The sequence below is a fragment of the Ursus maritimus genome, unplaced genomic scaffold (assembly GCF_017311325.1).
Source record: "Ursus maritimus isolate PB19 unplaced genomic scaffold, ASM1731132v1 scaffold_2, whole genome shotgun sequence".
Classification (NCBI taxonomy): Eukaryota; Metazoa; Chordata; class Mammalia; order Carnivora; family Ursidae; genus Ursus; species Ursus maritimus.
Genome location: NW_024424452.1, coordinates 15,069,440 through 15,085,915, shown reverse-complemented (window position 1 = coordinate 15,085,915; position 16,476 = coordinate 15,069,440). Strand labels below are relative to the sequence as shown.

The window sequence follows — 16,476 nt, the reverse complement described above, 5'->3', positions numbered from 1 at the left end:
TTCTTTCTTTCTTTCTTTCTTTCTTTCTTTCTTTCTTTCTTTCTTTCTTTTCTTTCTTTCTTTCTTTCTTTCTTTCTTTCTTTCTTTCTTTCTTTCTTTCTTTCTTTCTTTCTTTCTTTCTTTCTTTTTCTTTTTTTAAGATTTTTTACTTCCTTGCACGTGCCTGGGTGGCTCAGTTGTTAAGCATCTGCCTTTGGCTCAGGGCGTGATCCTGGCGTTCTGGGATCGAGCCCCACATTAAGCTCCTCCGCTGGAAGCCTGCTTCTTCCTCTCCCACTCCCCCTGCTGTGTTCCCTCTCTCACTGGCTGTCTCTCTCTCTGTCAAATAAATAAATAATCTTTTTAAAAAAATGTTTTAAAAAAAGATTTTTTACTTCCTTGAGAGAGCATGAGCAGGGGGAGGGGCAGAGGTAGAAGGAGAAGTAGATATCCCACTGAGCAGGGACCTGATGCATGGCTCGATCCCAGGGCCCTGGGATCATGACCTGAGCGGAAGGCAGATGCTTAACCAACTGAGCCATCAAGGCTCCCTGCCATCTTGGAAATTCTTAATAATTTTCTCACTGAATTTGTGTTAAAAACACACTTAAGAAGTGAAGTCTGATGGGACAATGGAGCCTGCACAGTGGGGCTTAGAGCCTTAGCTCATTCATAATCTCGCTTCTCACCACCCTCCAAGGATGAGCTCTTGGTCTTACCCCTCCACTCTATGATCCGTCTAGCTAGGGCCTGGGCACTCAGGAATGGTCAGAGGCGCGAGTGCATGCTTGGGGCGTTGGACCAGGACACGATGGTGCAACTGATGGTTAGCTGGCTGCAAGCTGCATCTGGGCCAGTTGGGGGGGTGGGGAGGAGCTTCATTCACCCTTTGTTCAGCATGCTCCGTGGAGAAAATGCTGAATCCAGGTAAGTTAAAAAAAATATATAAGGAAAATAAATCTTTGGTCCGAAAGCAAGAAAGTAAGAAATTACTTTAAGGCTAATGGGCATATTTCAATAGGACATAGGAGTCAGCTTGAAAGGATTCTCAGTGGCCAATTTGGGGACAGTTTGAATAAAAAACTATGAAGAGTAATTGTGAAAAACATGGAATAAACATAAAAAACCTCCACATATTGGAGGTTACCATTATACCAACCCATTTTGAGAAAGAACTAATTGGCACCCAATTGATGGAGGGAAAGCCTTCTTCACAGTAAAATGGTAGCTAGTAACTGTAGGGGGGGAAATGCAATTTTAAATATAAGTCTTTCAGCCCAGGACCAGATGGCTTCACTGGTGAATTCTACCATTTAAGGAACTAACATCAATCCTGCTCAAGCTCCTCTAAAAAATCGAAGAGGGAACACTTCTTGTGAGACCAGCATTACCTTCATACCAAAGTAAGACAGGACACTATGAGAAATCTACAGACCAACTTCCCTGGTGACTACAGATGCAAAAAATTCTCAAAATATTAGCAAACCAAGTTCAACAATGCGTTAAAAGGATTATACCACCATAACCAAGTGGGATTGATTCCCGGAACGCAAAAATGGTTCAACATAGAAAACCAATCAATGCAATACGTTAACAGAATAAAGGGATCAAATACCATACAGTTGAGCATCTCAACTGAAACAGAAAAAGCATTTCACAAAATTCAATACTCTTCTTGAAAAAAAATATGTAAAATAAAAATATAAAAATAAGAATAGAAGGAAACCACAACATAATGAAAGGCATATATGGAAACCCAATGCTATCATACTCAATGGTGAAAGACTGAAAGCTCTTCCTCTAAGACTAATAGCAAGACAAGGATGCCTGCTTACGCCACTTGTATTCAAAATGACATATATGTTGGAATTACCTAATGAGAAATTTTAAGACACCATCCTAAGAATGCATTGATGAGCAAAAATAAACATGCTTGAAACAAATGAAAAAGTAGAAAGTCCCACTAAAAGAAATAGGGAAAAACCAAATAGAATGTTAGAACTGAAAACTACAATCACTGAAATTGAAAGGAAAAAAAAGTCACCGATGGCCTTCATATTAGATTGGAAATGACAGGAATGAGTCTGTGAACTGAAGACAGGGCAATAGAAATTATCCAGTCTGATGATAGACTGAAAATAGGCTGAAATTTATAAAAAATGAATGTAGCCTCAGGGACCTCTGGGACAATAATGAAAGATCTAGCATTCTTGTCATTAGAGTCCCAGAAAGAAGGAAGAAAATAGCTATAGCTAAAAAATTGTTAAATAGTGGCTGAAAGTTTACCAAATTTGGCCAAAGTTGGAATAAAGCTACAGATTCAAGAAGCCGAGTGAACTCCGAACAGGATAAACCCAAAGAAATCCATGCAAAGACATGTTTTACAAACTTCTCAAAATTAAAAAAATCTTTAAAGTAGTTAGCAAAGATACATTACCTACAATAGAGCAATTATTTGAATGACATTGGATTTGTCATCAGAAACCATGGAGGCCAGAAGAAAATGCTGACAAGGATATGGAGAAAGTGGATCGCTTGTACAATCCTGATGGAAATCTAATATAGCTACTCTGGAAAATATTTTGGCAACTTCTCATAAAACTAAACATGTCATTATCACACAACTCACCAATTACATTGCTGGGCATTTATCCCAAAGAAATGAAACGTTACGTTCACACAGAAACATGTACACAGATGCTCATAGCACTTTTATTCATGATAGCCCCAAACTGGAAATCAAATATCCTTCTACAGGTGAATGGTTAAACAAACTGTAGTACGTTCATACAATGGAATACTACCGCTCAATAATAAGGAATTGAGTATTTATAAAGCTACTTGGATGGATCTCAAGGGATATATATTGAGTGAAAAATCCAATCTGAAAAATTACATACTGTATGATTCCATTTGTTTTTATTCCATTATTTTTTTAACATAATTTATATCAAAATTAAATAATATTCTTAAAATGATAATTATAGAGGTAGAAAACAGATTGGTGGATTATAGGGGTTCGGGATGGGGTGGGGAGGGAGCTGAATGTTGTTATAACAAGACAGCATGATAAATCTTTTTGGTTGAAATTGTTCTGTATTTTGACTGTGGTGGTGATTACACAAATTTACACGTGGTAAAATTGCGTAGAACTAAACCACAAATGATATGCAAAACTGTCAAACTCTGCATAAAATCAGTGTATTGTTTCAGTGTAAATTTCCTGCTTGTATTATTGTACCATAGTTTTGCAAGATGTTACCCTTGGGAAAATCCGGTTTGAAGAATACATGGGATCTCTATATTATTTCTTCCTCCTGCATGTGAATTGACAATTATCCTAAAATAAGAAGTCTGATTTTTTGAATCTATTAAATCATGTGGAGACAACCTGTATGCCCATCAAGTGATGAGTAGATAAAAATAATATATGCATACAATGGAATGTTATTTGGCCATAAACAATGGAATGAAATACTGACACATTCTAGACCATGGATTAACTTTGAAAACATGGTGAGTGAAAGAAGCCAGACACAAAATACCACATATTGTATGATTCCATTTACATGGAATGTCCAGAATAGGCAAATCCCTAGAGACAAAGTATTGGCAGTTGCCAAGGGCAGGAGAGGGGAGGGGAATGGGAATTGACTGCTAATGGGTACGGTTTCTTATTGGGGTGAAAAATGTTCTGAAATTAGTGATAATGGTTTCACGACTTTGTGAATATACTTAAAATACTGAATTGTCCACTTTAAAAGAATGAAATATGGTGAGTTAGATTTCAGCAAAGCTTTAAAGTGTCGGAATAGCAGCTGTGGAGCTCATCGCTAGCATCTAAAATATTTCAGGCAAATCCTCCAGGCTGCATTGTGACATTTACTTTAAGATTTCCGCCTTTACTACAGGATACTATGACTTAAAGTTGATGTGCTTTAAAGATAATGCCCTGTACATAATTTTGGCAGCTTTCCTTTTGTTTTCTTAACGTTCCCTTGGTGATTTTGTTAAAATGTTAATAAGCATAAATATTTGCCCAAAAAAGAGAGAGAGAGAAATATGTCAGCAAAGGATACAACTGTAAGTGGAAAGCAAATAGGCACTTTGCAGTGAAGGATGCTACACATTTGATCCACTTAAATAAAGTTATGTAGAAACAAAAATATATGTATGCCAGCAATGAACAGGTGGAAACCAAATGCGAAATATAATTTACAAATGCTCAAAAACAATATATTAAGGTATAAATATAATAATATATGTTCTGGCCATCCATGCTGAAAGCTACAAAATGCTGATGAAGAAATAAAAAAGCCAAACAAATGGAGAAACATCCTGTTGGAAGACTCAACATAGTAAAGACTCCAATTCTCTCCAGACTGTTCTACCTCTGTAATGAAATTCCTATTAATATCCCAGTAAGATTTTTTGGTAGATAGAGATGCTCATTCTAAAATTCATATAGAAAGGCAAAGAAAAAAAAGACAAGGAACTAGAACAGCTAAAACAAATTTGAAAAAGGAGAATAAAGTGAAAGGAATCACTCTAACCAGTTTTTTTTTTTTAAAGATTTTATTTATTTATGTGACAGAGAGACAACCAGCGAGAGAGGGAACACAGGCAGGGGGAGTGGGAGAGGAAGAAGCAGGCTCATAGTGGAGGAGCCCGATGTGGGGCTCTATCCCAGAACGCCGGGATCACGCCCTGAGCCGACTGCGCCACCTAGGCGCCACTCTAACCAGTTTTACGATTTGCTATCTAGTTGCAGTAATCAAGACAGTGCAGTGTTTGTGGAGGGATAGATACACAGATCAATGGAACAATAAAGAACACAAAATGGACCCATGCAAGTATGACCAACTGACTTCTTTTTCCAACTGATTTTTTTTTTACAGAGGTGTAAAAGCAATTCAGTGGAAGAAAGATAGACTTTCAACAAATGGTGCTGTAGCGATTGGGCATCCATAGTGCAAAAGAAGAAGAAGGAGAAAGAGAAGGAGGAGAAGGTGAAGGAGGAGAAGGAGTAGAAGAGGAGGAGGAGGGGGAGGAGGAGGAAGGGAAGAAGAAGGGAAAGAAGAAAAAGAAGATGGGAAAAATGATCAAGGAGGAGGAGAAGGAGGAGAAGAACTTCCACTTAACTATAAGTTATAACTTCTATAATACTTTTAGAAAAAAATATTTGGAATCTCAGGACTACACCAAAAGTTCTTTTTTTTTTTTAAGATTTTATTTATTTATTCAACAGAAAGAGACAGCCAGTGAGAGAGGGAACACAAGCAGGGGGAGGGGGAGAGGAAGAAGCAGGCTCCCAGCAGAGGAGCCTGATGTGGGGCTCGATCCCAGAACGACGGGATCACGCCCTGACACCAGAAGCATGATCCATAAAAGAAAAAAAAAAAGGCGGGTGAACTGGACTTAGTAAAAATTTAAAACGTTTGCTCTGTGAAAGACCCTGTGAACAGAGTGCAAGGACAAGCTAGAGACTACAAAAAATTCAGCAAATTATGTCCAACCAACAAGTGATATCCATGATATCTAGAGAATGCTCTGAACTCAACAACTAAAAAAGAATTCAGTTAGACAGTGGACAAAAGACTTGAACAGTAACTGAACCATAGAAGATATATACAAGACCATTCAGTGAGAGAGATGACAGTCTTTCCCATAAGTGCGGTTGGGAAAACAAGATATCCTCATGTGAAAGAATGAAGTTGGACCTTACCTCACACCGTAAACAGCTAATTCAGTGGATCAAAGACTTAAACATGAGAGCTAAAACTATAAAACTTAGAAGAAAACGGAGGGGGAGATCCTCATGACATTGAATTTGGCAATGATTTCTTGGATGTGACACCAAAAGCACAGAAAACAAACAAGAGTGGCTCAGTTGGTTAAGTGTCGGACTCTGGATTTTGGCTCATGTCACGATCTCAGAGTCATGGAATTAAGCCCTGAGTCAGGCTCCATGCCGGGTGTGGTGCCTGCTTAAGAATCTCTCTCTCCCTCTCCCTCTGCCCCTCCCCACCCCCGCTCTCTTTCTCCCCAAAAAATAAATAAAAACAAAAATGCACAAAGGACATGAACAAACAATTCACCATTTAAACTTACAAATGGACAGCAACAGATGAAAATTTTCAACCTCATTAGTACTCAGAGAAATGTAAAATAACTTAACATAATTTTTCTCTTGTAAAATTGGCAAAAGCGACATTTTATGATAGCATTTTATGACTATGAATGTACAGAGAAATGTGTCTCATTGATGGAAGCATAGATTATAACATTTCCAGACAGCAAACCAGCACTATGTGTCAAAAGCCTTAAAAACCTTTTTACTTTTTGGCACAGTAATCTCATTTCTAGAAGTCTATGCTAAGAAAATAATTTCTTAAAACCCACAATAAAAATTTATATAAAAAATATTGACTACAGAAGTTAAGATTTTCAGTGTTTAAATTGTGTAGGGGGGATGTTTAAATCAAATAGTAATTTATTTTATTTTTTAATTTTATTTATTTTATTTTATTTTTAAATAATTTTTATTATGTTATGTTCAAATAGTAATTATATAGAAAACTATCCTAGCATGATGTTAAGCGTATCCCAAGTTTCTTTTAAAATTCCATGCAATGCTAGAAAAAAGGAAAGAAATACAGCAAAATCTTACCAGTAGTTACTATTGGGTTGGTTATTACAGATGGTTTTAATTTCCTTTGTAATATTTTCTAAATCCCCAACTTTAAACAATACCACGGTTGTTTTATAATCAGAAAAATGAAGAAAATTATTCTAAGAGTATAAGAACTAAAGCCATCCAAACCAGTGCACAACACAGAATTGTAATAGCACGTATTAGCTCTTCGAGGAAGACTGTTTTAAAAGTGATACAGTTGGTCTCTAAATGAGGTTTCCCAGGCAACCCCTCTGGAGTTGCCAATATAGAAAGCCATCTCTAGGGTTAGAATCACCCTCTTGGAAGGTTCTGAGGCTCACCTCTCCTTAAAAGAATAATGAGCAGTCTGCAGGGTAGGTGTCTGGTTTAAATTCCCTCTATAGCAGTGCACGCCTGCTGAACGGTTTTCCTGCCAGAAGAAAATTGCTCCCTCCCTTAATAAAAAGTCAATGAAGCTGAAAGAAATCTAGGTTCTTGGATTTGGGGTGGCAGCTGGAAGATTGGTAAGCATTCTTAAATATGGAAGCATCTCACCTAAGCACTGAGTCCATTGTCAGAATTAACCTGAATTTCTGGTGGGCAGGTGCGGGGGGTATGGGGGGAGTCTAGTCTGGTCATTTTCTTCTGATTTGAAAAGTCAGAGGGGTAGATGGACATGATTACTATCTCCAGTGAAAACTTTCTCCTATCATTTCATAAGTAAGAGTGACTCATTCTGGAAGCTCTGTCTTTTTAGTGTTTAGATGGACGAATCAGTAGGGTGCTGAACTCGGTGGTCTGCTCAAGGTTCTTCCTTTAAAACTGTGTTAAGTCTATGCCTTCTATATATTCCAGCCCCGACTATATGTGCAGAATGGTGCTGGAGGGGCTGCGAAAAGACACATGTCCCAGAGCTTGCCTTCAGCTGTTTTGCAATCCAGGAGAAAGGGGAAGGTGTAAACACGTGAAAGATTAAATAGCTCAGGAGTTAGTTGGGTGTAAAGTATAAGGGAAGGGACGCTGTTTAGCTGCCTAGCGGAATAATTACAAAATCTTGCAGGCATTTAGCCCTAATGTACCAGGTGGCATGCGAAGCAAGCATTTAAAGGGTGTTACCTCTGAAATGTGTCTAACAGACCTAGTTTGGCAGGAATAGTAATAGGTGGCATTAATTGGTGCTTGATATATGCCAGTCGCTGTGCTCAGTGCTTCACGTGGAAGAACTCATTTAATCCCGCAGGCGAGTAATACTAATTATCCTGAGGCACAAAGAAGAAGTTGGTGCACGGAGATGCGGGTGTCTTGCTCAGGATCAGAGCTGAAGTGGGGAGCCGGGATTCAAACCCAGGTAGGCGAGCTCCAGGGCTCCTACTCTTTCTGTGTCTTTTACTTTTTATTGTGGTAACAACACTTAACATAAAGTCTGTCCACTCCCCAAATTTTTACGTGTGCGTTGTTGTTGACTCAAAGTACAATGTGGGACGGGAGGTATCTAGAGTCTATTCATCTTTCTTCGCTGAACCTTCTTGACTGTTGATTCATAACTCCCAATTTTCTATCCTTCCCCCCTTCTGCCAGCCCCTGTAACCACCATCCCAATCTTTGCTTTTATGAATCTGGCTATTTTAGGTACCCCATATAAATGGAATCATGCCTTACGTCCTAAGGTCCATCCATGTTGTCCCATTTTGCAGAATTTCCTTATTTTTTTTAGGACAAGTAGCATTCCACTGTATTGTGTGCACATTTTCTGTTTTTTTTTTTTAAGATTTTTTGAATTTATTTAGGATAGGATAGGGTAGGGGCAGAGGGAGAGGGTGAGGGAGGGAGAATCTCAAGCAGGCTCTGAGCTCAGCTTGGAGCCCAACACGGGGCTCGATCTCAGGACCTTGAGATCGTGCCCTGAGCCAAAGCCAGGAGTCAGATGCTTAACCAACTGTGCCACCCAGGCGCCCCTACACGTTTTCTTTATCCATTCATCTGTTGGTGGCCGTTTAGATTATTCCTATGTCTTGCAGATTGTGAATAGTGCTACAGTGAACACGGGAGTGTGGATACCTCAAGATCTGGACTTTGGATTCTTTTGGATAATACACCCAAATGTACTGGACCATATGGGAATTCTATTTTTAGTATTTCCAGGAACTGCCATTCAGTTTTCCATAGTGGCCGCACCATTCTACACTCCCAGGGTCCCCATTCCTAACCACCATTTTATAACACTAACTCTTCCCCAGATCTCAGAGAACTGAGAAAGGAGAAGATGGTAGGTATTGGAGCCTTAGCCCTTGGATGTTGGGAAGATGAGATTTGAAGAGTTTTTATTAGGGACAAGATGAAAAAGAGGAGAGGATGCTTTAAGTGGGATGTAGCTGTTAGGTCGCCAGTTATTGGGAGATTAGGATGACAGCATTTCAAGCTACAATATCTGATTCACGTTTTAACAATCTGTCAACTCCTGGGCAGCCATGAATTTCCAGTGGACCGTAAGATGCCACAGAATTGCCCTGAGTTGGCCACAGCCTAAAGCAGGTTAGAAAATATGGCCTGCAGCCAAATCTGGCCCACCACCTGCTTTTGTAAATAAGGTTTTATTAGAATACAGCCACTCTCATTTCATTTTGTGGCTTTCACGGTACATAGCGGAGATGAATCGTTGCAACAGAGACCATATGGTCTATAAAGCTTAAAATATTTTTTTGCAGAAAAGCTTGCTGACTTCTGGCCTAATGTATTACAGTGATTATTTTTTTTTCCTTCTAAATTTTTATTTTGAGAAATGTCAAATCTACAGAAATATTGCAAGGATACTAATGAATGTTTATATGCCCTTCTCCTTGATTCAACACTTAACATTTGGTCATATTTGCTTCCTCTCTCTCTCTCAGGTGCAGATAACTCAATTTTTCTATTTAGTATAGACCTAAATAAATATGTATATATATAGTATATATATATGCCTATAATACCTTAGTATGTATCTCCTAAGAATAACGACAGTCTTTCACGTAATCACAGGAATTTAACATTGATGCACTAAGCAGACCATATCCAAATTTTCCAATCCAGCTTCCTGGGCAGGATTAATCAACCGCTTTTAGCGGTCATGTGTCTTTAGCGGTCTTTAATCTAGAACAGTTTCCAGCCTTATTTCTTTTTTCCCCCCTCATCTTATTAAGGTATAACTGACAAGTAAAACTGTAAGATATCTAAGGTGTACATCATGATGATTTGATATACATCGTGGAAGGATTGTTTCCTGTTTTCACGACGCGGGTGCATTTGAAGAGTGTGGACGAGATAGTCTACAGAACGTCCCTCATCCTGGATTCGTTTGCTCATTTCCTGAGGATTAGATTCAGGTTTTAGCATTTTGGCAGGAATGCCAAAGGGGCGACAGATGTGTCCTCCTCAGCACAGCCCATCAGGAGCCCAGTGATTGTTAATGCGGTGAAAATGCCCGAGGATGGTAGGCAAGTGGGTTTGACTTGCTAAGGACGCAAAGTGACGGGACTCAACATGGCGATGCTCACAGTCTTGCTCCAGTTTGTTCATGGGAAGGGCGCGAAGGTAGCAACAGCACTAAAGTAAGGAAATGTATCACAGCCAAAGGCCGTCTAATCCCAAGGATCTGGAAAATCCAGGTGCAAGGTCCAATTACCCCTCTCTTGGTACAGAACACTCTGGAACAGGCACTCTGTTCATATAGAAAATCTGAGTACACACACAGATTCCAATGTTTGCAGTCATTGGGGGGGGGGTGTTGGTACTCATTTAAACAGGGAGCTGATCCATCCGACAATAATACGAGCACAAATGTTCTCTACTTGACAATTCTTTTCTTCCCTGATCAAAGACTATCTGTACTTTATGGCATACTTCTGTTGACTAACTGAACCATAATTAATCTATTTTTGATTATTTTGTCCCTTCCAACACAATCTACCTTTTCCCATGTACCATATCTTATCTCTCACAGGAGTATGGGTCAGAGGTCTTGTCTCTATTATTTCACGACCCAATGTGAAATGCAAACAAGACATAGTCACATCACTATTATTCCTTGTGGTCACACAGACCTCACACCCGTTCACTGGTTGTGAGGACAGAGACCACACCCAGAAGGTCATTAGGTTGGATGTTGTCAGCTCACTTATTTTTTTTAATGTGATGAAATATTTACAACTTAAATTGATCATTTTTATGTGTACGGTTCGGTGGTATGAAGTATATTCACAGTGTCATGCAACCATCAACCCCACCGATTTCTAGAACTGGCTCACATCCCAAATAGAAATTCTGTACCATTAAACAACTCCCCGTTCCCTCCTCCCTGTGGACCCTGGTAACTTCTATTCTACTTTCTGTTTTAATAAATTTGCCTATTCTAGCTGCTTCATGGAAGTTCAGTCATACAATATTTGTTCCATGTGTCTGGTTTATTTCATTTATCGTAACATTTTCAAGGTTCATCCATGTTGTAGCTGTATCAGAATTCCATTCCTTTCAAAGATGATATTCTTTGGGGCGCCTGGGTGGCTGAGTCCTTAAGTGTCTGCCTTCGGCTCAGGGCGTGATCCTGGTGTTCTGGGATCGAGCCCCGCATCGGGCTCCTCCGCTGGGAGCCTGCTTCTCCCTCTCCCACTCCCCCTGCTTGTGTTCCCTCTCTCGCTGGCTGGCTCTCTCTCTCTGTCAAATAAATAAATAAAATCTTTTTTAAAAAAAGATGATATTCTTTGTATGTCTGTGCCAACTTGTTGGCCTGTTCATCTGTTGGTGACATTTGGGTCGTTTCCACATTCTGACTATTGCAAACAATGGTGTGATGAACGTCAGTGTGTAAGTATCTGTTTTACTTCCTGCTTTTAATTCTTTGGGGTGTCTACCTAGGATTAGAATTGATGGGTCACAGGGTGATTCTATGTGTAACTTTCTGAGATCTGCCAAGCTGTTTTTCCACAGTGGCCAGGTCATTTGATGGCTCTTCAAAAAAGAGTTTTTTTGGCAAACAGAGTTCTTTGCTCCAAGGACCATCTGAGTCAAAGCTAAGAGATCATATTTATTCTCTTCCTCTAAGTTTCTCACAAGGCATGGAAATTTGGTTACATTTTCCCTTTTAACAAGATATTTGCCCCCATTCCCGCTGGGGAGCAATCTCATCTTTTACCATATATCATTAATCTGAATCCAGTCCTTTCTCTCTGAAGGAAGGTTCTGTGATTCCCCGCTGTGCACGTTGTCCTGCTGGTAGCAACTGGAGATGGGGAAGAGCCTCCCCGTCAGTTCGTCCTGAGGGTCTGATTGGATCAGTGCAGAGAAATGCCACTATCCCTTTTACTAGGCCGCAGAACATCTCAGCAGTGCGTTCCACCATGGTGGGGTGTGGGGAAGGGACAGCCAGTCCTGTCAATCTCTTTGAAATCCTGCAATTAGGTCCAAATATACAAACCTGATATTTTGTTGTGGAATATTTCCAAAGACTCTGTAGCCCTTTCTTGAAGTTTCAGTGCAGACACGACCAGGTTCAATATTGAGAAAGAAAAGGGTACAGCAAGGAAGACCCCTGGGGAGGGTCCTTCGCCCTGGCCCCTCCCCTCTGCCCTGACTCCACCACAAAAACATGGCAGGTGAGGGAAACACCGCCACAGCATACATTTACAAAGCACATATCCCAAACAAAACAAAACACAAATCACATATTCAACTGTTTAAAAAATATATTTTATTTGTTTCAGAGAGAGAGAGAGAGAGAGTGAGCACAAGCTGGGGGAGAGACAAAGGGAATAGGAGGAGGTGAGCAGAGAGCCCCATGTGGGACTCGATCCCAGGACCCCGGGATCATGATCTGAGCCAAAAGCAGATGCTCAACCGACTGAGCCACCCCAACATATCCCAAATTTTGACCAGATTTTAATTTTGGTCCCTCTCATGGTAGGCTCCCCTTGGCCCCCCGAGCTAGTTCTGTTGCTCCTACAGGGCTTGTTAGCGGGCCTAGGCAACTTTGCAAATGTGCTCCTGTACCCAGGAGACCTACAAGAGTTACTTCTTCACCCCTGGCCATTCCACCGCATGTTGGTACAAAGCCTTCGGAACCGCCCTGGGAGTTGGGTCAAGAGACCCCAGCCTCCGTGTCAGTCTTCTTCCTCCATTATGGCCTTGATTTTTTTTTTTTAAATAAGGAATGTCAATTATTTTTAAATTTTGAAATAATACCAATCTTAAAGAAAATTTGCAAGTATGGGACAAAGAAATACCACCTTTATATTAAAAGTGGGTATTTTGGAATCTAATGCTATAAGCTCACTGAAAACTTTTTCTTCCATCCTAAGGACTTTGAGGAGACGTAGTTGTGGGATTCCCCAGATTTCCATAAAATTCTATCAAGGTTTTGGTGGCACTCTGTCGATTTCCTCCTTTTTCATGACTTTTAAAATTAACTGTCTAAAGATTTCTAAAGTTCTAACCTTTCTGAAAACAGCTTTAACAGATATAATTCACATACCCTATAATTCACCCAATTAAAGTGTACAATTCAATGGTTTTTAGTGTCTTCACAGAGTTGTACAACCATCACCACAATTTTCAGATGTTTTTACTGGCCCCCCAAAAACCCTGTTCCCCTTTAGTTACCACCTCCCACTTTCGGCAACCACTAATCCACTTTCTGTGTCTATGGGTTTGCCTATTCTGGACATTTCATATCAATGGAATCATATTACATGTGGCCTTTTGTGACTGACTTCTTTTGTTTATCGTAATGCTTTCAAGGTTCATCCATGTTGGAGCGTATGTACCAGAAACTAATTCCCCTTCGTGGGTGGATAATGTTCCATTGTACGGATGTCCCACATTTTGCCTGCCCATTCCTCAGTTGAGGAGCATGTTGGCTGTTTCCACTTTTTTTTGGCTATTATGATGCTGTTCTTAAATGTTGGTGCACATTTTTGTGTTGTTTTAATGCTCTGGGGTCTCTAGGTGTGGAATGGCTGGGTCAAGGGTTCACTCTCTGTTTCACTTTTTGAGGAACCGCTAGGCTGTTTTCCAAACTGGTTGTGCCACTGATTTTTTTAATTTTGAAATCCTCTATGTGGTAGTCGGGGTAAAGGATTCAAGACTGTCTTTTTCACACCCTCCTGTGGTCTCAATAGCAAAATCATATATGGTGCCGGTGCTGGTGGTAATCCTTGGACTACAGTGTCGATCGTACCCTGGGTGACCAGCTTCCCATCAAGCAGCCTGATTCTGTCATTATGCAGGCAGTTCAGTATTGCCCACACCTGCGCTGTCCTTGTGGCTTCAGTATTTTGACAAGGAAGGGGCACTGATACTGCCCTTCTCTTAGTCCATTCTAGAAGTCGAGGGGCTTCCTCTTGAACCATCCCCACAAAGGTATTACCCAATATTTGGTGGGACCAAATAGTCCCTTTAGTCAGAGGTGTTCAAAGCAGAGACCCTGCTCCTTGTTCTAAAATTCTCAGGAGTCATTTTCACAAAGGTTTCTTAGGACGATGGAATCTGTAATGATCTAGAAAATGTTTCAGCTCCTTCACTCAATAATCCCTTTTTTCCATGGTTTCTTGCCCTCCCTTGTCATCTTGCGTCACTAGAATTATCTTCTTTGTTGTCACACGTCTCACAGAATTAGCTGATTCATCAAATATTACAGTGCCAGCCAGAAGGGGCAGAGCTCACCCCGAGGCGATTCTGAACTTACTTTCATTTTGCTGATGCTCAAAGCAGCAACCACAGAACCGAATTTTTAGCCGACCTGACATCAGTTTGTCAGTTCCCTTCTGGTCCATTTTTCCGGCTCCTGGGGTTCACATTCTTTCATTTCCAGATTTCACTGGAATGTGTTACCGCTAGGGTCTAATTTCAAAGCCTGGGCTGTTTCGAACCAAGAGTAACTTGTTCATTTTGATCCCCTTTAACAGAACCACCCTTTTTCTTTCTAGTAATGCCCGAGCCATATTTTGAGTTAAGAATGAGTCAGGGTTTTTTCAGTAAATCCTACATCGGACACCAGCTGCTAAGATGGTTTAAGAGGCTTCCGTGGCTAAAGAAGATTCACAGGAGGCTAAGGGAAAATCCTAGCAAATCTACAGTTTATTATAGCAGTAATATGTCTTTGGTTTTTTTGCTTTTTTCCCTCAGTTCAAAAATTTAATAACACATTCATTTAAAATATAGCGGTTATATTTAAGTAACAGATATGCGTCACAGCCAAAGGCTGTCTCCTAGCAAAGAGGTCTGTTGGAAAGGTCAGGTACAGGGGTCTCTTACCCTCCTTCTGTCAGAACCAAGACAGAACGCGCTTTCACTCCTGGGGCAGGAACCAGCAACATGTGCATGGAACACTTTGGAGCAGGGAGCCCAAAACAGAGTCTCTGCTAGTTTCTTTTTTAATATTTTGCTGGTCACATAGGCATATTCTTGCTATGTAACTAGCCCCAAGTGCAGAGCCCTTTGGCTTTTATCAACAAATAATGCTGAGAAGCTGACATAAACTACTCGGAAGCTCCTCGAACCCATGGGTTACAAAACAATACTGTTAAATCAGTGGGTCTCATTCCCTGACCAGGGGCCAGTATCCTGCAGGAACTTTGACAAACAGCTCGGGTCCAACCACAGTTAGCTCTCACAGCACATAACTTATCTTTGGATAGTGCTTTCCAGTTTACAGAGCGGAGGATTTTTACCAACTTGACTAAGCTGGTATTATCATCCCCACTTCAGAAATGAAGGACATGAGGTTCAGAGCACTGGTGAATTGCCCAAGGTAACTTGAAGTACCCTGTGTTCTCCTTCCCTATTCTAGCCTCTTAATACGGGACATGAGATTTGTGCATCTTTTTCTCATGTTTCTTTCCGACTGCTACCAGTTATGTATATGTTGATTAGATTCTGTTTAGGGGATTTTATATAATGGAATTATGCTGCAACGTATCATTTTGTAGCTTGCTCCCCAGCGTATTATAGCCTTAGGGAGAGCCCCATTGTTGTCAGCAGTTCTCAACAATTTTCATTGTTGAAATTGATTATATAAGAATATACTGAAGTCTATTTTTACATCTGACCGTATGGGCGTTTGTTTATTTCCTCCGTTCTTAGTGATTACAAATAGCGGTGCTATAAACATTCTTTATTATGTCTACGTGTGCAGATGTGCCATCGTTCCTCCAGGATCATATATTCTCCAGAAAGGACGTACACCTTCGAGTTTACTGGATAATGCCAAATTACTTTACAAAGTCACTGCGTTAAATTATACTTTCAAGGGCAGTGATTAATACACGAGCACAGACACACAGCATTACACACCCTACTCTCACAACCATCACACACCATACTAAACAAGCGCACAGATCCACAGACGTGCACAACCCACCGTCTTTACAGAACGCACACAGGTCCACGCACGCACATTTTCCCCAATGCCATTCTTACCACGCCACGTTCATACACACACACACCGAAATGCACTGCACGCACTCCACGTCTAGACGCACACAGCCCTTGTACTCACACGCCTGCCCCCACCACGTGATCCAACCAGGGGGCGTGGTCTCTGCCGTTCGCGACTGAAGAATCTTGTCCCGGCCGCGCCGCCGTCGGACGCCAGGTGTCGGAGGTCACGGCAGCGTTGGCGGTGGCGTTTTTTCTACCCGGAAACCACGGCTACCGGACCCCGAGAGGAGTCTGTGTCCCCGCGGCGTGAGCCGGACTGGCCTCTGGTTCTCGCCTGGGCCCCGCAGAGCCCGACGCCGCCCCCGGCGCGGCGGGGAGGATGGTGCCGAGCGGCCCCGGGCCCGCCGCGCGCCGCCGCGAGTGAGCTCTGAGCG

At 41.1% G+C, this 16,476-nt stretch overlaps 1 protein-coding gene across 2 annotated transcripts in view; it reads left to right on the top strand.

The window, feature by feature from the left end:
- The window catches only part of RABGEF1 (RAB guanine nucleotide exchange factor 1), a 72,276-nt gene extending 61,271 nt beyond the window's left edge, over positions 1–11,005 (top strand). The window contains exons 9-10 of one of the 2 annotated variants that reach the window (XM_040634993.1): positions 7,875–7,982; positions 9,814–11,005. In XM_040634993.1, the coding sequence (XP_040490927.1) occupies positions 7,875–7,982; positions 9,814–9,819 (114 nt within the window). In that variant the 3' untranslated portion in view covers positions 9,820–11,005. Of the gene's footprint in view, positions 1–7,874; positions 8,258–9,813 lie in introns of those variants that run through there. The other variant, XM_040634992.1, reaches the window with a different exon arrangement.
- Positions 11,006–16,476: the final 5,471 nt, after the last annotated feature.